Here is a 24,475-nt window from a genome sequence, read left to right as displayed (position 1 = left end):
ACTATATACGCCAGCACGTTACAGTACTGTTGCTCGTTACCACGGCAACCACTTGCGTGTCAGGGTTTGAAAGCGCGTCTAATGTATGAAAATGATCTGTACACATGACGGGCGGCAATAATATCGCAAGAAAAGCCTGACGTGTACTGACAACTGCATTATTTAACCGTATTTTCTTCAATACAATGTTAAAGCAAGTGTCAAGTCAGTTTTATTCATAATGTTTCCACTTCATGTAATATGACAGTTCATACTGGAGTGAAGCCGTTCTCATCATATATTTATGCAAATATATCACCTCATATCAGACGAACGCTTCAGCTCTGCAGACTGCCATCACTTCCCGTAGGTGAGGTCAAAATAGCGGCCGGGTCGTAGATATGTATACGTAGATTCCTCATTCGAGCAATCCACGCCATGATCCACGCAGGCACTAATGAGGTATCTATGAAAATATCCATGACCCGGCCGCTATTTTGACCTCACCTACGGGAAGTGATGGCAGTCTGGAGAGCTGAAGCGTTCGTCTGATATGAGGTGATATATTTGCATAAATACCGTTCGGTTTCTCTCAGAAACCGATCGTTTCGTGTCTTAAGACATCAATGTGTCGTCACGAGCCGCGGGGTTTAATTTGAAGTTATCTGTCCATGTTTTTTCTACTCTAATAGTCTCCATTGACAAGCATTATATGACTGACACACAGCAACGGTTGGAGTTAAAAATCTTCATTTGTGTTCTACTGAAGAAACGAAGACACCTACATCTTGGATGCCTTAAGGGTAAGCAGAAAAACATCACATTTTCGTTTTTGGGTGAACTATCCCTTTAAACTGCAGTTCATGGACAGGCCACTCGAGACTCGAGAATCTCATTGAGCTCATGTTAAAATTCCCAACTTTACAGCCAAAAAAAACATGTTTACAGTCTGGGAGAAACTGTGGTTTTGGTCTATAAGGCTAATTTTGCCCTTCATGACGACTATGAGGGGGGTGAATTTTTTATAACAAGTTTCGTTTAAATTATATAAAGCCTTAAAGTTCTGCATAATTAAGGGCGTGGCCATTTTGAGTGACAGGTGGATTGCCGTTTGTCTGCTGTCTGTTAGTCATCACCTCAGCTCCGCCCACGTCCCGCCTCTTTCCCCATTTTCTGTTATCTGGGAGTGAAATGTGAGTGTTGCGCGGCCAAGATGGCGATGGCCGACTTTACGCTTCAAAAAACTGCTCTTCAGATCCCTATGGGTGACGTCACGGCAGGGGTGATTCTAGTATTTTCATTTTAGGGGGGCTCAGCCCTCAGTGAGGAGAAGACTTTGGTAGGGTCCAATTCTCACTATTTACTAGTAGCTTATTAGTATGCATATTAGGATATTGGCTGTTTATTCATTTGTTTCGGGGACATGGTCCCTCAAGAACATTTTTATTTCTATTATATGTGCATTTTAAGATGTTCTGAACGCCAAAAAATTAGATAACAATAGCTTGTCAGTCGGCAGATATGACTGATAAAGTTTTTCCATTTTTGTCAGTGAAGAAAGTAAACATATGTTTAACTGATCTTTATATGTTTTATGAATCATTTTCGAAGGCTAACAGGAAAGCTGGGTAACTAAATTTATTAAATTAATTCACAATATGCGCACATTCATTACCTACTAACTAACTTTTTTATTTACTGAGAGCTACAAATGGAATTATTAATTTACAATATGCACACATTCATTACAATCAATCTTATGCCTAATCTGAAGAAAACGGCTTTGTTGATATTTCTTGTTTGTTAATTATATTATAAATTACATTACATAGGCCTATTTCAAATCAAAATGGTGAAATTAGACAAAAGTTTATTAATTTGGCTGAATATTTTCGTCATTTTTTTTTACATTTCTGACTTAAAGAAGCAGCTGTCAAATATGAAACATTTAGTTTAGCTTCATATCTCGCACTTGACGTCGAGTCGTGCTGCTAAAATACTCAGCAGCTTCTGTGAACATAAAGCCCGCCGACTCTGATTTGATTGGTTTTCTCAAATTTTTTGACATTGACGAGCGGTGACAGACCAATGAGAGCTCAGATCAACACACACACCTCTGCTTCTGACGTGCGCTCTGCTGCGGATTGAAGAACAGCTGATTAATGCAGATTAAAAAACGGGACAAAGCCAGTTTTTTTCCTGCCAGTTTCATATGTTTGAAAGGTTAATCACACATTTTTTAGGGGGGCTGGACAGAAGTTTAAGCCCCCCTAAAAAGGGCCTAGTGACGCCCATGCGTCACGGACACTACGTCCATAATCTTTTACAGTCTATAGTTTGAGCTTGAGGTTCATTCTCACGTTCGAGCTTCAGCAACAGCATGAGGATGACTACAAAATGACATAAGTTTCACCTTTGGGTGAACTATTCCTTCAAGCCAAACAATCAGCTCTGTCTTACCTTCCAGAATGACCTCTTTGCCTGTTTTCTTCAGGGCCTGCACAGCCTCATCGTGAGTGGCCTCTCTGAGGTCGCACCCATTCACGGACAAAATGGCGTCGCCCACGTAAAGAGCCTCCGTCTGGTCCGCTGCCAGCCCTTTGAAGATCTTTGAGATCAGGATGGGCATCTTATTCTCTTTACCACCTGTAAAACAACATACATTGAGACAGTATTCAGCATGTTTTGATTTGCATAGACTGACATTTCACTTCCTTTTTACTTGTAGATGAACAAGAGAACCAGGGGCCAGATGCATAAACATAGACATTATGTTTAGACTGCATGTGTCTTAAGAACTAGTATGACCAACTAGCAGTTAGTAAGGGCTAATCTGCCTTATTTTACAGTTATAAAATTAGACCAATCTACGTTTTTATGCAACTGACTTTTAAAAAATGATGAACGTTTGATGACTATCTTGTAGTCTAAAGAGTTTCTCTTAACATAGCAAGAACGCCTCTGTGGCCTAGCAAGTCTTTTTTTAAATCATGTTCTGGCAAAGATGACCAATCTGTGATGTTGAATCAAGAAGAAGCCTGCAGACACTTTAAAGTACGACAGTGACACAACATCCTTTAAAGTTCAGCAGAACCACAAAAGGAACGACTCAAATAGCATCTTCTTTCAAACCTCTCTGATGGGTTGCATTCTGACACTGAAAAATATGGACAAACAAGGTAAGGACTCTTATATTTTTTAATACTGATAACTAGATCAAGAAGGTGTCAAAGACGTAATATTAAGAGTTGGTATGCCAAGACACTGCAAAAAAATTTGCTTAAAATTGATAAAACTGTAGTTTACATGTTTACAATAAATTCAAATGCATTTGCTTTGGGGCTGCAGAATCAGGGCAACATTTTTGTGATTATATATCTATATAATTATACACAATTTGGGCAAAAATATGATTATAAAATAGTAATACTTATTTTATTATTATTATTATACATAATAATAAGTATTATTATTATCAAAATAAAAAAGATAAAAAATTTGAAATATTACTATTGTAATAATACTATAGCGCTGTAAAATAAAAAAAGAGTATTTTAGAAAAATAACAGCAACAATTTCAGTAAGTGTAAAATTAATAAATATACACAATTTGGGCAAAAATATGATTATAAAATAATAATAATAATGATTATTATTATTATAAATAATAATAAGTATTCTTATTATTATCAAAATAAAAAATTTAACAAAATAGGAAATACAGTAACTGCAAAATTATTAAATTATATATATATATATATATATATATATACACGTACACACACACACACAATTTGGGCAAAAAATATTATAAAATAATAATTCTTATTTTATTGTTTTATTATTAGTATTATTATTATTATTATTATTATTAATAAGTATTATTATTATCAAAATAATTTTTTTTAACAAAATAAGAAATATTACTACTGTAATTATACTATTGCACTGTTATAGTATATTACAATTGATTATTTTAAAAATTATTAGAAGAATAAAAATTCATTTTAGAAGAATAACAGTCACATTTTCAGTAAGTGTAAAATTAATAAATAATATAATTATACACAATTTGGGCAAAATATGATTATAAAATAGCAATGCTTCTTATTGTTATTATCAGTGGTAGTAGTAGTAGTATAAATAATAATAAGTATTCTTAGTATTATCAAAATAACGATATTAAATAAAATAAGAAATATTGCTATTGTAATAATACTATTTTAGAAAAATAACAGTGACATTTTCAGTAAGTGTAAAATTAATAAATGATATAATTATACACAATTTGGGCAAAAATATGATAAAAAAATATTCTTATTAATATCAAATAAAATAATGAAACAAAATAAGAAATAATACTATTACTAAATATGACTGTAATAATACTATTGCACTGTAAAACAATATGATGACTAAATAATGCAACAAAAAGAATTACGTTTAAAATTGATAAAAGTTACAGTTTACAATCAATCCAAATGAATCAATCAATTTTTAATTGTAAATTAGACCAGATTTGGAAAGTTCGGCTTTCATGCGTAATTTTCATATCACAATAATGTTTTCATATCACAATGTGAATAATGTGTTTTTAAACACAAAAATCTGTTTTACAGGAGATCAAGATGTTGTTTGAGAAGACCATTCATGCCTAAGAAATAAGAAAGAGTCTCGTCTGCCTTATAATCTCCTTCTCAACTTCAAGCATTGCAAAGTAAACGTGGAAACATCAAAATGAGGCATAACATACTTTGGAAAAGTTCGGCGTTTTTCTTGGCTTTGAACTGTTGCGTCCTCATAACCCCGACTGATGAGTTTTCTCTCGGCAACTGCTCAATCTATTTCCCTTTCGATTTGTCTGGCCATTTGAAGGTGCTGTGCAACAGGATGGGCTACACGAGAGTACCTTCACCGTTACCGCACAACACGGTCATCTTGGATATTTCCGTCAATTACATCACTCGGATCACTGAAGTGGATTTCAACAGACTTACAAATCTCATCAATTTAAACATATCTCACAACAGGATATCTGAAATACACAACAATGCATTGCGTGACCTGCCAAACTTGGAGGAGCTCAACCTGTCCAACAATAAAATACAAGCAGTGACCACGAAACTGCTCAGCGGCCTTGGAAATCTGACCCACTTGAGACTCGACTCAAATCACCTCGAGGTGATTGAAAACCAGTCGTTTGCAACACTTTCAAATTTGAGGTTTGTAAACCTTACACATAACAAGTTAAAGCACATTTCCAGACTCCAGCCTGTTCTTCGAATGCCGCATCTGGAGGAGCTTCACTTGGGAAAGAACAGCTTCCGAGTTTTCAACTCGAGCGACATCCCATCAGCGCTCTCCGGTTTGAAAAAGCTGGATCTATCACGAAACCCCTTGACGATGTTCAAGATTACGGAAAACATCTTTCCAGGTCTTGAGTACTTGGACTTGTCCAGCTGTTTCCAGAGCGATACTTTAGATTGGTTCATTCAAGACAAGGCCTTCCTGAGCACGATTAAGACTCTCAACCTCAGTAGGAATCACCTTGCGGAGAAACACCTGGATAATATAATGCAGAGTTTCACTTCAGTGGCCTGGATGGCACTGGATGATCTGAAGGGGCTCAAAATGGAGACTCTTTTACAGACGGCATGTTCACCCAGTTTGAAGGGTCTCCACTTTGAGGATAACCATCTTTCTGTACTCACCGATCGCATGTTTAGACCATGTGCACTTCTGAACGAGCTACACCTAAGAAGCAACGGCGTATTGAAAATGTACAAGTCGGCATTTGAACATCTAGTCAACTTGACGGTGTTGCGAATACAAAAGAACCTTCTGACGCAACTGAACAACACCTTACAGGTTCTCCCCAACTTACAACTACTCGACCTTCATCTCAACAGCATTGAAAATCTCGACTGCTCTGATTTCGCAAACCTGACACAGTTGAGACAACTCTATTTGCACAAGAATCGACTTGTGACGATCAAGGCATGCATATTTAAGGATTTAGTAAATCTTGATGAGCTTCTTTTAACGAGTAATAGTTTATTAACGCTCAGTGACGCCTTTACACAAGGCCTCCGAAACTTACGATACCTAGACTTGCAGAACAATAAGTTGAGTACCATTGAAAGTTACTCATTTAAAGCTCTACATTGCCTTCAGGTCTTGTCTCTCGCAAATAATCAGATATTAATGATTGAACCACGTGCTTTTGAAGGACTGATAAACCTAGGAGAGTTTTATCTCTCATCTAACAAAATCACTGAACAAACTCTGAGGAATAGTGCGGTGTTCGCTGGCTTGGCTCGCCTACAGCGGTTAGATCTGAGTTGCAATTACTTATCGTACGAGAGTCAAGAGGAGCTACAAAGCCCACCGTTCATCCTGCTAAGTGAACTGAAATATTTGTTCATTAATAGTCAACGTCGAGGCTTAAAGTACATGCCCTCGAACTTCCTGAAAGGTCTCAAAAAGTTAGAAGCCTTTTATGCTGGGAACCTCAACGTAGAGTATTTGCATGTGGACACGTTTAGCTACACTCCAAATCTGAATTGCTTGGATTTGACAAGGAATAATCTCGCCAACCGAAATGCTTTGCCATCCAGGCTTTTCCACCCAATATCAGGCTTGAATAAGCTTACGTTGGGTCGAGCTCACCTTCAGTCTTTGAACTTCTTAGTCGACGCAAATCTCTCCAGTCTGACAAACCTACGAGCCAGTATGAACGACCTTCAACTGATCAACCAAACCATCATCCGGTCTCTTCCCCGACTTAAAGAGCTTGATCTGCAAAACAACAGCTTCTCGTGCGACTGTAGTAACGCTTGGTTCATTGACTGGGCACTCAGGAACAATGGCACACAGGTGCTTTACCTGAACAGGTACAAATGTCGCTACCCCCTTTCTTTAAGCGGCACAAAACTGGCGGCCTTCAACACTGAATCCTGCAATGTGAATTACGACTTCATCTGCTTTATCTGCAGCTCTTCTATTGTCATTCTTGTGCTAGTCGTTTCATTTATCTACCACTTCCTTAAATGGCAGCTGGTGTATGCGTACTACCTCTTCTTGGCTTTCCTCAATGACAGAAAGAGGAAGCAAACCCCAAATCATCTTGGTTTCCAATATGACGCCTTCATTTCCTACAATGTTCAAGAGGAGCCTTGGGTCACGGAGGAGCTTGTGCCCAAACTGGAGGGTGAACACGGCTTGAGATTGTGTCTTCATCACAGAGACTTTCAACCCGGGAAGGCCATTATCGACAACATCATGGACGGGATATACAACAGTCGCAAAACCGTCTGCCTGATCACACACAACTACCTGAGAAGCGTTTGGTGTTCGCATGAGATCCAGGTGGCCAGCTTTAGGCTTTTTGACGAACAGAAAGACGTTTTGATTCTAGTTTTCCTCGAGGATATTCCTGCGCACCAGCTTTCTCCGTATTACCGAATGCGGAAGCTGGTGAAGAAACGGACGTATTTACGGAGCCCCAAACCCGGAGAAGATACTCGAGCGTTCTGGCACAAACTTAAAATGGCCATTGAGACTAAAGAGAACATGGAGGATAGACAGATTCTTTCTGGGAAAGACGAGGATTGTGTTTAACCTTCTCTCGCATCCTGCACTCTCAGAAAAAAAGGTACAATGGAGGTACAGTTTTGTTCTTAGGGGAACAAAACGTATAACTGTATCTTTAAAAGGTACACAATTGGTCCATAGGGTACAATTATCCCATTGTTTTCCTCACTTAGAGCAGAAGTTCGGTCCTAGAGAGCCGCTGTCCTGCAGAGTTTGACTCTAACCCTGAAAGACGTCTATAGAAGCTCGTATTGAGAATTAACAGAGGTTTAGATGTTTTTATTGAAAATATTTGGTCACCGTTATGGGGATCAGTGTTTTCTTTAGTTGGCCAGTTTCACTCTTGACTTTTTATGCAAGTTTGTGGTTTTTCTTACAGTGTTAACAAAACACATAATCCGTTCAAGTCAAAAGAAGCCATAAACAAAAATTATCATGAAGAAAAATGTTTGACTAAACTCATCACTTAATAAATAATATTCACCAACAATACCTTCTTGCCACAGATCAGACATTCTGAATTTAGACACACACAGATATGCATATGAATCTCAACAATGGTGACATACTTAATGCTGCAATGCATGCTGGGAGCCATGAGTTTTTTACTGTGGTGGCTTAGTAGGGTTGGAGCTAAACTCTGCAGGACATCAGCTCTCTAGGACTGAACTTGCCTACCCCATGAGAAATGTCCTCTTAATTTTGTACTCTCTTTTTTTTTTTGAGAGTGTATAACAAATTCAAAATAACCTGAAGCCCTAACATTTTGCTTTTTTGGGTTTTTTGTCCAGAAAGCTTATATCCTTTAATTTTTATTATATTTTTTAATGCAGTTCTTTTGAAGATTTATTATTATTCTTTATTTTATTTACTTTTAAATTACTAGATTTTATCAATAAATAATTTAATTTAAGCACATTCTTTCATTTTAAATTCAAAATAAGTCTCCAATACATGCATAAACCATGCAAAATATCTCACATTGGGTCGATTTGGGTGTCTCTGCCGACCTCTGGTGGAAAAAAATAATAATGTAAAGATGATATTTCATGACTCTAGATGGCCATATAGCTCTATATGGAGCGGATGAGCTGTTCCGCTGGGTCCTAAAGTCAGCTCTCAAGTTTATCTCTTCAGAATGCATTCAGATACACATGTAGACATTCATTTTGAGCATATTTAATGTTTTTCTATGTGTACCGAAGCATTCCTAAGGGGGTCAAATTGACCCGCGAGGGAAGGATTTGTTACTTTTTTTATTACAACTACAAAAACCACATAAAAAGTGTGTATTCGTGGTTCAAGTGCGACAAAAGTCCTGAGGTTTTGGACCAATTTATCAAAACAATTAAAAATGTAGATAATTTTGACTTACATAATGCATAACTAATTATTCAAATGACTTTTTTATGTAAATATATAAAAAAAATATTACAAGCGTTATATATTGTGTGACATTTTTTTCAACGGAGTACATCAGTCCCCTGGTTAGTATTCCCATTCGACCTGCTCCCTCCCATCTCATGTGAATCTGTTGCACTGTAAAATACTGTGAGAGTAAAATGTGTGGCTGCACAATATATTGAAATAAAACTGATATTGCAATATGGCTTAATCAATTGTGAAGGCTATGATCTGCATGCGTCTGAATGAACACAGTGCCGCGCTTCGCACTGAAACCGGCAGCGAATATATTTGTCGGCAAACTGCCAAAATAAAAGCTTTTAAGGTTTAAGCTTTAAAATAAAGAAATTAAGATGTAAATATTAGTATTGTAATTTTACAGCAGTACTAATTATTTTAAAATTAAATACTAAATTTTTTTTATTTTACAGTATAATAGTATTGTTGCAATTTATTTCTTATTTTAATGTTAAAGGGGTCATGAACTGGCTTTTTAAAAAATGTTATACTGTTGTCTGAGGTCAACTTATGATGTTCGGGTGGTTTTTACATTCAGAAACATCATAATTAATAAGTTATGGACTATTTTCTGACCTGGTTTTGACGCTCTCTGAAGAAACGGTCGGTTTTGATGGGTGTGCCGCACTGAAGACTTGAAAGTAAACGCCCACGGCTAGGATTGGATAAAATTTGCATATTTAATGAGCTTCAGCTCCCCTCAGTACATGTGGGGATTGTTTTGAAAGCGTCAGGGGAAACGTTCAAAGGGCTCGAAAAAGATCTTTATCAAACAAACACAATGATTCATCTCATCCAACTGCGATTGATTGGAATGTTATTTTTTTATCACTTGGCCCTATCATCAGTGAATATAACCGCAAACCGTACCCACACACACGCGCGCGCACTATTTAAGATAGCCCATGGGCAGGCCGGTGATACGTTTTGGTAGCCCTTCTGAAAAGCACATAGCCCCGGGACGTTGGGCTTTGCGAGCTGGCGTTACAAGTCCGAATCTGATCCCGAATGAACCAATTACAGCTTCTCCAGCCTGTGACCGCGTGCTAAGGTAAGTAATCTATAGATATCAAACGATCTGTATCAATGCAATACTAACACATATCAAAAACATGTTTTACTCACATAAGTGTGTTGCAGCGTTCCTGTCGGATCCAATAAAGAAGCACAGCATTGTGTTTTAATCTCAATATGTCTGCAAATCCAGTCTCGACCTGTGTCTTGTTTAGAAACGATTCTACTGAAATGAAGCGAACAAACGCACAATGTCTTACGCATGTGAGCTGGAACCGGCATGTTTATTGCTCGTTAGCGCGATCCGTTTAGCTCCACGAGTCGGTGGGCGTCAATGACGTCAATGGTCTGCATATTCTCTCTCGTTTTCTGGGCCTGGGGTCAATAAAAGCTTTTCTTTGACTAACAAGGAAATTTTCAGCTCCGAAACTTACAGGATATTCTTATATTACTATGAACTTTTATATATCAAAGGCTCAAAGGAAAGTTGATTTCTCAATTCATCACCCCTTTAATAAAATCAAATAAAAAAATTAAGTTGAAAGACTTTTTTCTAAAACTATATGCGTTATGGTTACCGAGTCTGTGATCTTCCCAAAATGTTCAAACCTAAGAGGATGGTTCACGAAAAAAAAATGTAAATATTTTGAATTAAATGTTTCAGTTTTGTACAATTATTTTTACTTTCTATGCAAATGCAAAATCACAGAATAATTAATTATTTTCAAATATGGCTATCCAAGTAATCTGCTGAAAATTACGATTTTCTTTCATATTGTAATATATAATAATAACAATTTCATAAACTATTCACACAAACTAGTGCAAAAATGAGGATTGCTAAATACAGAGCAATTGCTGTAAATCTTGACTACTGATGTGCCTTTGATGTGATTTATGGCCGACACTGTAATACCAATCAAAATTTCATCGCCTTCATCCTTGAGCTGGGGTGTGCTCCAAATATTACAGACCGATGCACATATATATATATCTATCATCTTTAGTGAATGATGGCTCTGTGGCTTTTCTCGTGGAGGGGACGAGCATCTGAATGACACATCCAACGAGAAATATCCTTACGCTTTAAACTCGCATCTAGAAAATCAAGGGCACGTGAAACAGCCACCATGAGTATAACCCATAAAACATTGACATGTGGTTCCAGGCTTTATATTGCCTTGTGTTCACCAGTGGCGTATCAGAAGTGGTCTCGTCTAATTACCCCAAATCTGCTTTCAGAGGTTTCCCCCTCTATTCCAGTGACCTTTTGACCCTTAAATACACATGCGGCGTGTATGCGGGTGGGACTCTGCTCTCTCCCTCGGCTCGAGCTCCAGCGTTATCAATCATTTCTCCCTGCAGTCCCTGCCAGGACGTCCTGCACAAACACACCAATGCCAACGACCTTCCACTGACTGCATCACTCTTGTGCAAACACACTGTTCAAAGGTCTGAGACCACTGGAGAAAATGCTTTAATTACAAAAGATATTATCAGGATGACAATTTGAGTGACAGGTTGAACCAAAAAAAGCGTCAGCGTGCATCTCTCAGCGTGTGTTAGATTTAAAATTGATTCAAATTGTGACTGATTTAAAATGCAAATTATATTTTTTTTATAAAAGCTCCTGTGGTTTTCTGTAGGGCTGTTTTTGGGCAAAACCATGACTATAAAATAATAATATTGTATTATTATTATTACAAATAATAAGTATGTGTAAAACGTTTCCCTTAGAAAAAGTGTAAAATAAATTAATAATATTATTACACACAATTAGGCCCAAAATATGATTATACAATAATACTACTTATTATTATTCATAATAATAATAATTAGGGCTGAAGAATCAGGGCAACATTTTTTTGATTATATATTAATATAGTTATACACACAATTTGGGCAAAAATGTGATTATAATTTTTTTTTCATCACTTTGAAAATAAAAATATTAAACAAAATAAGAAATATTACTACACTATTTCACTGTAAAATAAAAAAAAACTGTGTTTTAGAAAAATAACAGAACATTTTATAGTAAGTATAGAGTTAGTAAATAATATAATTATACACAATTTGGGCAAAACATGATTATAAAAGAATTGTATTATTATTATTATAAATAATAAGTATTCTTATTAATATCTTAAATTAAACAAAATAATAAATATCACTATTGTAATAATAATACTGCACTGTATAATAGTAAAGTAACAGTAAACAGTAAAAAAAAATGTGTAAAATTAATACATAATATAATTATACTAGGGCTGTCAAAAGATTAATCGCGATTAATCGCATCCAAAATAAAAGTTTGTGTTTGCATAATGTATGTGTGTGTACTCTGTTACTTATTATTTATATATAAATACACACACACATTCATGTATATATTTAAGAAATATTTGCATGTATATACTGTATATACATTTATATAATCTATAATATATATAAATATAAATGTTTATATAAAAAATTATATTTTTTTCTTAAATATATACATGCTTGTGTGTGTATTTATATATAAATAATAATAAACAGAGATATTATGTAAACACAAACTTTATTTTGGATGTGATTAATCGCGATTAATCTTTTGACAGCCCTAAATTATACACAATTTGGCCCAAAAATATAATTGTAAAATAATGATACTTAGCATTATTATTATTAAAAATAATAATAAGTATTCTTATTTTTATCAAAATATAAATAATAAACAAAATAAGAAATTACTTTTGTAATAATACTATTGCACTGTAAAATTAAAAGTATTTTAGAAAAATAACAGTATTTTTTTTCAGTAAGTGTAAAATTAATAAATAATATAATTATACACACAATTTGGCCCAAAACTTGATTATAAAATAATAAAATAATAATACTTACTTTATTATTATAAAAATAAATAAAATATTAAACAAAATAAGAAATATTACTATTGTAATAATACTACTGCACTTTAGCATTTTAGAAGAAGAACAGTAAATTTTTCAGCAAGTATAAAGTTAATAAAAAATATATTTATACACAATTTGGGCAAAACCATGACTATAAAATAATAATATTTTATTATTATTATTATAAATAATAAGTATGTATAAAAAGTTTCCTTCAGAAAAAGTGTAAAATAAATGAATAATATTATTACACATAATTAGGCCCAAAATATGATTATACAATAATAATACTTATTATTATTCATAATAATAATAATCATAATCATAAAATAAGTATTATTATTATCAAAAATAAACAAAATAAGAATTATTCATATTGTAATATTGCACTGTATAATAGAAAAACAACAGTAAACTTTACAGTAACTGTAAAATTACAATACTAATATTTATTTCTTACATTCTCCATTTTCAAGCATTAAATAATCACGCTTTTATTTTGTCAGAGCCCTTAAAGTCACAGGACACAGATCAGAGTTTGGTTCCCTATTGGGTGTTGAATTATGAGTAAGTATGTATTATTATAAATGCTTCTCATCACAGATCTGCGCAAGTTCTCAAGTTCACATTATAAGAGTCTTGATTTAACAACCGTGCTAATTAATGATTTCGGTTTTACTTCCATTAATCGCTCATGTGCTTTTATTGTCTCACGAGTGGTGGAAATGGCGACATATATGATATACTTTAAACCATACATGCAGAAAATCCCAACATATGCATGAAATTTGCATAGCAATTGAAGGCATTATGTGGATAAACAGGGAAATCCACACCAGAGCTTTAATGAAAAGAGCAGTGGGCCATCACTTACACACACGCAATAAAAACACAATGATGGTTTATCTCTTCATTTTAATCATTTGAGTTGAAACTAATAATCATAACAATAAAGAACCTGACAGACGGCAGCAGCGATATGAAATCTTATCATCATAAGATACAACGCCGCAGTTAAAATCCCCTTACATGACTAAATAATTACAATATAATTTGTGCAGCCCAATATATGAATAACTTCATGAATAATGAATGTTGATCTGTTTCCCTGCATGTCATTTGACCGTTATCCCTCATCTCAGCACCGAGAATATGCAAATGTGTTGGTAAATTATTAAAAATATCAACTTAAAATCTTAATATTACACATCTAAATGGTTTTGGCTGTAATAAAAGTCTGGGAATCGCTGATTTAGACCATAAACACTCCTGCAATACTGCCCCTTGTGGCGAAGCTGCAATACTGCCCCTAGTGGCGAAGCTGCAATACTGCCCCTTGTGGCGAAGCTGCAATACTGCCCCTTGTGGCGAAGCTGCAATACTGCCTCTAGTGGCGAAGCTGCAATACTGTCCCTTGTGGCGAAGCTGCAATACTGCCCCTAGTGGCGAAGCTGCAATACTGCCCCTTGTGGCGTAGCTGCAATACTGCCCCTTGTGGCGTAGCTGCAATACTGCCCCTTGTGGCGTAGGCTGCAATACTGCCCCTTGTGGCGTAGCTGCAATACTGCCCCTTGTGGCGTAGCTGCAATACTGCCCCTTGTGGCGTAGCTGCAATACTGCCCCTTGTGGCGTAGCTGCAATACTGCCCCTTGTGGCGTAGCTGCAATACTGCCCCTTGTGGCGTAGAATGCAATACTGCCCCTTGTGGCGAAGCTGAAAAACTGCCCCTTGTGGCGTAGGCTGCAATACTGCCCCTTGTGGCAAAGCTGCAATACTGCCCCTTGTGGCAAAGCCGCAATACTGCCCCTTGTGGCGTAGCTGCAATACTGCCCCTTGTGGCGTAAGCTGCAATACTGCCCCTTGTGGCGAAGCTGCAATACTGCCCCTTGTGGTGAAGCTGCAATACTGCCCCTTGTGGCGAAGCTGCAATACTGCCCCTTGTGGCGAAGCTGAAATACTGCCCCTTGTGGCGTAGGCTGCAATACTGCCCCTTGTGGCGAAGCTGCAATACTGCCCCTTGTGGCGTAGCTGCAATACTGCCCCTTGTGGCGTAGGCTGCAATACTGCCCCTTGTGGCGTAGCTGCAATACTGCCCCTTGTGGCGTAAGCTGCAATACTGCCCCTTGTGGCGAAGCTGCAATACTGCCCCTTGTGGTGAAGCTGCAATACTGCCCCTTGTGGCGAAGCTGCAATACTGCCCCTTGTGGCGAAGCTGAAATACTGCCCCTTGTGGCGTAGGCTGCAATACTGCCCCTTGTGGCGAAGCTGCAATACTGCCCCTTGTGGCGTAGCTGCAATACTGCCCCTTGTGGCGTAGGCTGCAATACTGCCCCTTGTGGCGAAGCTGCAATACTGCCCCTTGTGGCGAAGCTGCAATACTGCCCCTTGTGGCGAAGCTGCAATACTGCCCCTAGAGGCGAAGCTGCAATACTGCCCCTTGTGGCGAAGCTGAAATACTGCCCCTTGTGGCGTAGGCTGCAATACTGCCCCTTGTGACGAAGCTGCAATACTGCCCCTTGTGGCGAAGCTGCAATACTGCCCCTAGAGGCGAAGCTGCAATACTGCCCCTTGTGGCGAAGCTGAAATACTGCCCCTTGTGGCGTAGGCTGCAATACTGCCCCTTGTGGCGAAGCTGAAATACTGCCCCTTGTGGCGTAGGCTGCAATACTGCCCCTTGTGGTGAAGCTGCAATACTGCCCCTTGTGGTGAAGCTGCAATACTGCCCCTTGTGGTGAAGCTGCAATACTGCCCCTTGTGGTGAAGCTGCAATACTGCCCCTAGAGGCGAAGCTGCAATACTGCCCCTTGTGGCGAAGCTGCAATACTGCCCCTTGTGGTGAAGCTGCAATACTGCCCCTAGTGACGAAGCTGCAATACTGCCCCTTGTGGTGAAGCTGCAATACTGCCCCTTGTGGTGAAGCTGCAATACTGCCCCTTGTGGCGTAGGCTGCAATACTGCCCCTTGTGGGAAAGCTGCATTACTGCCCCTTGTGGCAAAGCTACAATACTGCCCCTTGTGGTGAAGCTGCAATACTGCCACTTGTGGCGTAGCTGCAATACTGCCCCTTGTGGCGAAGCTGCAATACTGCCCCTTGTGGCAAAGCTGCAATACTGCCCCTTGTGGCGTAGCTGCAATACTGCCCCTTGTGGCGTAGCTGCAATACTGCCCCTTGTGGCAAAGCTGCAATACTGCCCCTTGTGGCAAAGCTGCAATACTGCCCCTTGTGGCGTAGCTGCAATACTGCCCCTTGTGGCGTAGCTGCAATACTGCCCCTTGTGGCAAAGCTGCAATACTGCTCCTTGTGGCAAAGCTGCAATACTGCCCCTTGTGGCGTAGCTGCAATACTGCCCCTTGTGGCGTAGCTGCAATACTGCCCCTTGTGGCAAAGCTGCAATACTGCCCCTTGTGGCGTAGCTGCAATACTGCCCCTTGTGGCGTAGCTGCAATACTGCCCCTTGTGGCGAAGCTGCAATACTGCCCCTAGTGGCGAAGCTGCAATACTGCCCCTTGTGGCGAAGCTGCAATACTGCCCCTTGTGGCATAGCTGCAATACTGCCCCTTGTGGCGAAGCTGCAATACTGCCCCTTGTGGCGAAGCTGCAATACTGCCCCTTGTGGCGAAGCTGCAATACTGCCCCTTGTGGCGAAGCTACAATACTGCCCCTTGTGGCGAAGCTGCAATACTGCCACTTGTGGCGAAGCTGCAATACTGCCCCTTGTGGCGAAGCTGCAATACTGCCCCTTGTGGCGAAGCTGCAATACTGCCACTTGTGGCGAAGCTGCAATACTGCCCCTTGTGGCGTAGCTGCAATACTGCCCCTTGTGGTGAAGCTACAATACTGCCCCTTGTGGCGTAGCTGCAATACTGCCACTTGTGGTGAAGCTACAATACTGCCCCTTGTGGCGTAGCTGCAATACTGCCCCTTGTGGCGTAGCTGCAATACTGCCCCTTGTGATATTACACTGTACCCACATTGGACAAACGGATGGATGGATGATTCCGATCGAGATGCGGGAATTAATTTGTCACGCCCCTCACAGTGCATTATGGGTATTCTCTAGGCGTTGTACTCTCGTTATTGTGGTGCATTGTGGGATTGAATGAGTGCACTTGATAACATCCACTATGGTATCTGACACCACTACAAATGGCTGTTCACTCAAATAGGGTATGTGTGTGTGTGTGTGTGTGTGTGTGTGTGTGTGTGTGTGTGTGTGTGTGTGTGTGTGTGTGTGTGTGTGTGTGTGTGTGTGTGTGTGTGTGTGTGTGTGTGTGTGTGTGTGTGTGTGAGTAGATTTGTGTGTTTTGTGTAGATGGGTGTGTGTAGTAGATGTATGTGTAGATGTATGTGTAGATGTGTGTGTGTGTGTGTGTGTGTAGATGTGTGTGTGTCTGTGTAGATGTATGTGTATGTAGATGCGTGTGTATGTGTGTGTTTGTGTAGATGTGTGTGTGTAGTAGATGTGTCTGTAGATGTATGTGTAGATTTGTGTGTTTGTGTAGATGGGTGTGTGTAGTAGATGTGTGTGTGTGTGTAGATGTGTGTGTTTGTGTAGATGTGTGTGTGTAGATGTGTGTGTGTCTGTGTAGATGTATGTGTATGTAGATGTGTGTGTGTGTGTGTGTGTGTGTGTGTGTGTGTGTGTGTGTGTGTGTGTGTGTGTGTGTGTGTGTGTGTGTGTGTGTGTAGATGTGTGTGTTTGTGTAGATGGGTGTGTGTGTGTAGATGTGTGTGTGTGTGTGTGTGTGTGTGTGTGTGTGTGTGTTTGTGTAGATGTGTGTGTGTCTGTATAGATGTATGTGTATGTGTATGTAGATGCGTGTGTGTGTGTGTATGTGTGTGTTTGTGTAGATGGGTCTGTGTGTGTGGATGTGTGTGTGTGAATGTAGATGTGTGTGTATGTGTGTGTTTATGTAGATGTGTGTGTGTGTGTTAAGTTTTCATGTCCGGTGGAAAAGTTTAGAGAAAACATGTAAAAAAAAAAAAAATAATAATATCAACAATACAATAAATTGATAAGAAAATGTATTAAAATACAAATAATATAAATCTGATTTAAATAAATGAACGATTTAAAACAGCAGCTACTATAGTGAGTTGACAAAAATGTAATAATGTGACAAAATAAAACTGTATCGTTCACATATTTATATCATTACTCTTTCACAGGGCCTTCATAAATGAAAATACAGTTGCCTTTTACATTTTAGACTGAGGCTTCCTCGCATGAGGATGATCATATTGGGGGATCCGATCGAAAAACCTGTTTTCCAAAAGTGTCCCAAAGAGCGAGTGCACAGTAAATATAGACGAACGACTGCACTCCGGACTCAAGGCAAGGTCGTCCCTCTCTGGCTCCCTAAAATAAACAGCACCAAACTCTCCTCAGCTCTCCATCCACAGCTTTCATCTGAAGCCAGTGACAGGCTGAGCATGATGGGTAATTCTCCGTTCAGCTGTCGACCCCGAGAACACACACACACACACACACCCACACTAACCCGACGACACGTGACATCACGCAAATCATTATAAAAACTGATATGATCAATACATTATGACAACATTAGCTAAGTTATGCAAGATTCAACTCATTTTTTAAGTCAGTTTAATGAAATTTAAGTTGAAATAACTTAAACATCCCAAGTTGACTGTACTTAAAGATTTAAGAGCAACTTTTTTTACTGATATGATCACTTTATTTGACAGCTGTCACTGTTAAGATACTAAAAAATAATGCAAAACCCATTAGATAATACCCTGGTTCTGAAATTAATATACTATATTTTTATGACACGCCAAGATTTGCATGCATGCATTGATTGCACTTATAAAAAATTACCAAAAAGTAACTATGGGTTTTTAATATATAGACATTTTGGTATCATAGCATTGGAAAACCCAACTAGTGATTGACCGATAATCCGTTTTCCCGATATTTAAGCATTTTTCCATAATCGGGTATCAGTTTTCAGTATTTCAATGTTACCCTAATATTTAAAATAAATCCATAGTGCATGACTAAGACGAAAATATTTAATAATAATACATTATTTTAATACAACAGCACAATATTTATGAGTCATTTATGAATTATTTATTTGTTATTCTCAGCTGTTTCAAAGTCTCTTCAAGTTTAATAACACTTTGATGGCCGATATGAACTAGTTGTCTTACCCTTGATACTTATTCCGAGTCCTCCGACTTCTTGTTTGGTGACTCGGACGGTTCGTTTGACGTTCGTGATGGTGTCCGGTACCGGGGAGGCGCTGAGGTTCGCCGGATCCCCGTTAACAGCCCCTCCGGGCGCGGGCGAGCAGCTGTTGGCGGACTCATCGGCGGTTTCTCCGGGGCTCACGGTGAACGAGTCCTCGCTGAGAGTGGCGAGCACGCGGATCCAGTGGTGAACGGTAACGCGGAGCTCCAGCAATCCGCTCTTCACGGGCTTCACAGCGGCCGCCATGATCAACACATTCCTGGAATACCAGCGGAGCGACGGGCGCTGCAGTCCCGAACTCAACTCCACTAACCCCCTCCTACTCTCTCTCTCTCTCTCTCTCTCTCTCTCTCTCTCTCTCTCTCTCTCTCTCTCTCTCTCTCTCTCTCTCTCTCTCTCTCTCACTTGTAGTTTTCAGATTACTTTATTGTCATAAAGTTTTTCTTGTTAGCATTTCTTACATGTTAATAGAAAAACAGGTGGGTTTTTTTTATTATTAAATTAACTTTAAATTAAAAATATAGAAAATAATTCCTCATATTTTAATTACAGAATAAAATAAAGAAATAATTAAATTAAATTAACTTTTTTTATTTAAAAAGAAAAACTAAAAATATTTAAAATATTGTATTTTGATGGTTAAATCAAACTTGTCAGGTCATTAAAAACAAATATATCCTCTGGACATCAGTTTTGGCCACTCGTGTGTGTGTGTGTGTGTGTGTGTGTGTGTGTGTGTGTGTGTGTGTGTGTGTGTGTGTGTGTGTGTGTGTGTGTGTGTGTGTGTGTGTGTGTGTGTGTGTGTGTGTGTGTGTGTGTAGATGTAGATGTGTGTGTGAGTGTAGATGTGTGTGTTTGTTTGTGTGTTTGTCTGTGTGTTTCTATAGATGTGTGTATGTGTAGATGTGTGTATGCGTAGATGTGTGTTTCTGTATATGTGTGTGTTTTATGTGTGTGTTTATAGATGTGTGTGTAGATGTGTGTATGTGTAGATGTGTGTATGCGTAGATGTGTGTTTCTGTATATGTGTGTGTTTTATGTGTGTGTGTAGATGTGTGTATGTGTAGATGTGTGTATTTTATGTAGATGTGTGTTTATAGATGTGTGTTTGTGTAGATGTGTGTTTCTGTATATGTGTGTGTTTTATGTAGATGTGTGTTTATAGATGTGTGTGTAGATGTGTGTATGTGTAGATGTGTGTATTTTATGTAGATGTGTGTTTATAGATGTGTGTTTGTTTGTGTGTGTTTGTCTGTGTGTATGTGTGGATGTGTGTTTCTGTAGATGTGTGTGTTTTATGTAGATGTGTGTGTGTGTGTGTGTGTGTGTGTGTGTGTGTGTGTGTGTGTGTGTGTGTGTGTGTGTGTGTGTGTGTGTGTGTGTGTGTGTGTGTGTGTGTGTGTGTGTGTGTGTATAGATGTGTGTATGCGTACTATAAATAAATGTTGATTGATCATTCAGTCAATCGATTCTTCAACATCACTGAATCAGTCAATCAATCGATTCTTCAACGTCACTGAATCAGTCAATCAATCGATTCTTCAATATCACTGAATCAGTCAATCAATCGATCGTGTGTGTGTGTGTGTGTGTGTGTGTGTGTGAAAGAGAGAGTATCTGTGTGTGTGTTTGTGTGTGTGTGTGTGTGTGTGTGTGTGTGTGTGTGTGTGTGTGTGTGTGTGTGTGTGTGTGTGTGTGTGTGTGTGTGTGTGTGTGTGTGTGTGTGTGTGTGTGTGTGTGTGTGTGTGTGTGTGTGTGTGTGTGTGTGTGTGTGTGTGTGTGTGTGTGTGTGTGTGTGTGTGTCGTTCTTGTTGTCATTCTATGTAAACTACTTTCTTACAAATAAATATTTGTAAAATGGTATTCCAAGCCACATAAATCCCAGCCCCTCTCAGCACATCTGCTGATCCAGGGTTTGAATGTCAGAACCTCAGTAAATATCAAAGTGCCATGCTCTGACTCTCTGATATATTTCATAACTGGTATTTTGGCGTAACATTTATTTATAGTACATTTTTAGCATGCTATATTTTGTGTGTGTCTGAGATCTCAGCTGTCAGAACTAAAGCACAGCTGAAGCTCTTCATCCTCACGCTGCTGCTAATGATGGGAAAGAATCTGGTTTGCATTGACGGTGCAGTGTGAAACCACTCCACCTGATTACAGGAGAGAGGCGCTCATTAAACTCTTCATTCCTGGAAACGTTTGGATTGTTCCTCGGCAAACACAATGATCCGGATCCTGAGCTCCTGACTGACCGACACACAACTCACTGATTCTGTGAAGTTTCTCCTGCTCTTCTGCCCTGATCCCTCGCCTCGATAGCTTTAACTGTGTCTCCCTCTAGTGGTGGAATCATTCACATGCACTTGTGTAATGTCAAACAACAATAATAAGGCTGAAACACAACACTTTGTGTCACTCCACAGTGTTTATTTCAGGACTCTTCTGCAGTTTCATAGTTTAAAGGCGCAATATGTACGATTTTTTCTTCAACATCACTGAATCAGTCAATCAATCGATTCTTCAACATCACTGAATCATTCAGTCAATCGATTCTTCAACGTCACTGAATCATTCAGTCAATCGATTCTTCAACATCACTGAATCATTCAGTCAATCGATTCTTCAACGTCACTGAATCAGTCAATCAATCGATTCTTCAACATCACTGAATCATTCAGTCAATCAATTCTTCAACATCACTGAATCATTCAGTCAATCAATCGATTCTTCAACATCACTGAATCATTCAATCAATCGATTCTTCAACATCACTGAATCAGTCAATCAATCGATTCTTCAACATCACTGAATCAGTCAATCAATCGATTCTTCAACATCACTGAATCAGTCAATCAATCGATTCTTCAACATTACTGAATCATTCAGTCAATCGATTCTTCAACATCACTGAATCAGTCAATCAATCGATTCTTCAACGTCACTGAATCAGTCAGTCAATCGATTCTTCAACATCACTGAATCAGTCAGTCAATCGATTCTTCAACATCACTGAATCATTCAGTCAATCGATTCTTCAACATCACTGAATCATTCAGTCAATCGATTCTTCATCATCACTGAATCATTCAGTGAATCGGTTCTTCAACATCACTGAATCATTCAGTCAATCGATTCTTCAACGTCACTGAATCAGCCAATCAATCGATTCTTCAACGTCACTGAATCAGTCAATCAATCGATTCTTCAACATCACTGAATCATTCAGTCAATCGATTCTTCAACATCACTGAACCATTCAGTCAATCGATTCTTCAACATCACTGAATCATTCAGTCAATCGATTCTTCAACATCACTGAATCATTTAGTCAATCGATTCTTCAACATCACTGAATCATTCAGTCAATCGATTCTTCAATATCACTGAATCATTCAGTCAATCGATTCTTCAAAATCACTGAATCATTAAGTGAATCGGTTCTTCAACATCACTGAATCATTCAGTCAATCGATTCTTCAACATCACTGAATCAGTCAATCAATCCATTCTTCAACATCACTGAATCAGTCAATCATACGATTCTTCAACATCACTGAATCATTCAGTCAGTCAATCGATTCTTCAACGTCACTGAATCATTCAGTCAATCAATTCTTCAACATCACTGAATCAGTCAATCAATTCTTCAACATCACTGAATCAGTCAATCATACGATTCTTCAACATCACTGAATCATTCAGTCAGTCAATCGATTCTTCAACATCACTGAATCATTCAGTCAATCGATTCTTCAACATCACTGAATCAGTCAGTCAATCGATTCTTCAACATCACTGAATCATTCAGTCAATCGATTCTTCAACATCACTGAATCAGTCAGTCAATCGATTCTTCAACATCACTGAATCATTTAGTCAATCAATCGATTCTTCAACATCACTGAATCATTCAGTCAATCGATTCTTCAACGTCACTGAATCAGTCAATCAATCAATTCTTCAATATCACTGAATCAGTCAATCAATCGATTCTTCAACATCACTGAATCAGTCAATCAATCGATTCTTCAACATCACTGAATCATTCAGGCAATCGATTCTTCAACGTCACTGAATCAGTCAATCAATCGATTCTTCAATATCACTGAATCAGTCAGTCAATCGATTCTTCAACATTACTGAATCATTCAGTCAATCGATTCTTCATTCAGTCAATCGATTCTTCAACATCAATCAATCATTCAGTCAATCGATTCTTCAACATCACTGAATCAGTCAGTCAATTGATTCTTCAATATCACTGAATCAGTCAGTCAATCGATTCTTCAACATCACTGAATCATTCAGTCAATCGATTCTTCAACATCACTGAATCAGTCAGTCAATCGATTCTTCAATATCACTGAATCAGTCAGTCAATCGATTCTTCAACATCACTGAATCATTCAGTCAATCGATTCTTCAACATCACTGAATCATTTAGTCAATCGATTCTTCAACATCACTGAATCATTCAGTCAATCGATTCTTCAACATCACTGAATCAGTCAGTCAATCGATTCTTCAATATCACTGAATCAGTCAGTCAATCGATTCTTCAACATCACTGAATCATTCAGTCAATCGATTCTTCAACGTCACTGAATCAGTCAATCAATCAATTCTTCAACATCACTGAATCATTCAGTCAATCGATTCTTCAACATCACTGAATCATTCAGTCAATCGATTCTTCAACGTCACTGAATCAGTCAATCAATCGATTCTTCAATATCACTGAATCAGTCAGTCAATCGATTCTTCAATATCACTGAATCAGTCAGTCAATCGATTCTTCAACATCACTGAATCATTCAGTCAATCGATTCTTCAATATCACTGAATCAGTCAATCAATCGATTCTTCAATATCACTGAATCAGTCAGTCAATCGATTCTTCAACATCACTGAATCAGTCAGTCAATCGATTCTTCAACATCACTGAATCAGTCAGTCAATCGATTCTTCAACATCACTGAATCATTCAGTCAATCGATTCTTCAACGTCACTGAATCAGTCAATCAATCGATTCTTCAATATCACTGAATCAGTCAGTCAATCGATTCTTCAATATCACTGAATCAGTCAGTCAATCGATTCTTCAACATCACTGAATCATTCAGTCAATCGATTCTTCAATATCACTGAATCAGTCAATCAATCGATTCTTCAACATCACTGAATCAGTCAGTCAATCGATTCTTCAACATCACTGAATCATTCAGAACGAGACGAGTCTCTATAAGTCCATCAATGATTCGTTCTTAATCGCTGATTCATTAAGGAGTGGATCACACATGGATCCAGTTTCATAAACCGTCTTAAAAGTAGTCATGTATATT

At 38.3% G+C, this 24,475-nt stretch overlaps 2 protein-coding genes across 2 annotated transcripts in view; one reads left to right on the top strand and one right to left on the bottom strand.

Annotated features, from left to right (window-relative positions):
• Positions 1-19,501, bottom strand: part of snta1 (syntrophin, alpha 1) — a 57,506-nt gene extending 38,005 nt beyond the window's left edge. The window contains exons 1-2 of the mRNA XM_079840867.1: positions 19,087-19,501; positions 2,440-2,625 (exon numbers count right to left, since the gene is read on the bottom strand). Coding sequence (XP_079696993.1) covers positions 2,440-2,625; positions 19,087-19,372 — 472 coding nt within the window. The 5' untranslated portion in view covers positions 19,373-19,501. The remainder of the gene's footprint in view (positions 1-2,439; positions 2,626-19,086) is intronic.
• LOC307140992 (uncharacterized protein) lies at positions 3,069-9,185 on the top strand. Its single transcript, XM_079840866.1, has 2 exons — positions 3,069-3,158; positions 4,599-9,185. Exon 2 carries the CDS (start codon positions 4,717-4,719, stop codon positions 7,597-7,599), a length of 2,883 nt encoding a protein of 960 aa, XP_079696992.1. The 5' UTR covers positions 3,069-3,158; positions 4,599-4,716; the 3' UTR covers positions 7,600-9,185.
• Positions 19,502-24,475: the final 4,974 nt, after the last annotated feature.

This window comes from Gobio gobio (assembly GCF_949357685.1).
Source record: "Gobio gobio genome assembly, chromosome: 17".
Lineage (NCBI taxonomy): Eukaryota > Metazoa > Chordata > Actinopteri > Cypriniformes > Gobionidae > Gobio > Gobio gobio.
Note: the sequence above shows the minus strand (reverse complement) of the source record. Positions and strands in the feature narration are given on the sequence as shown.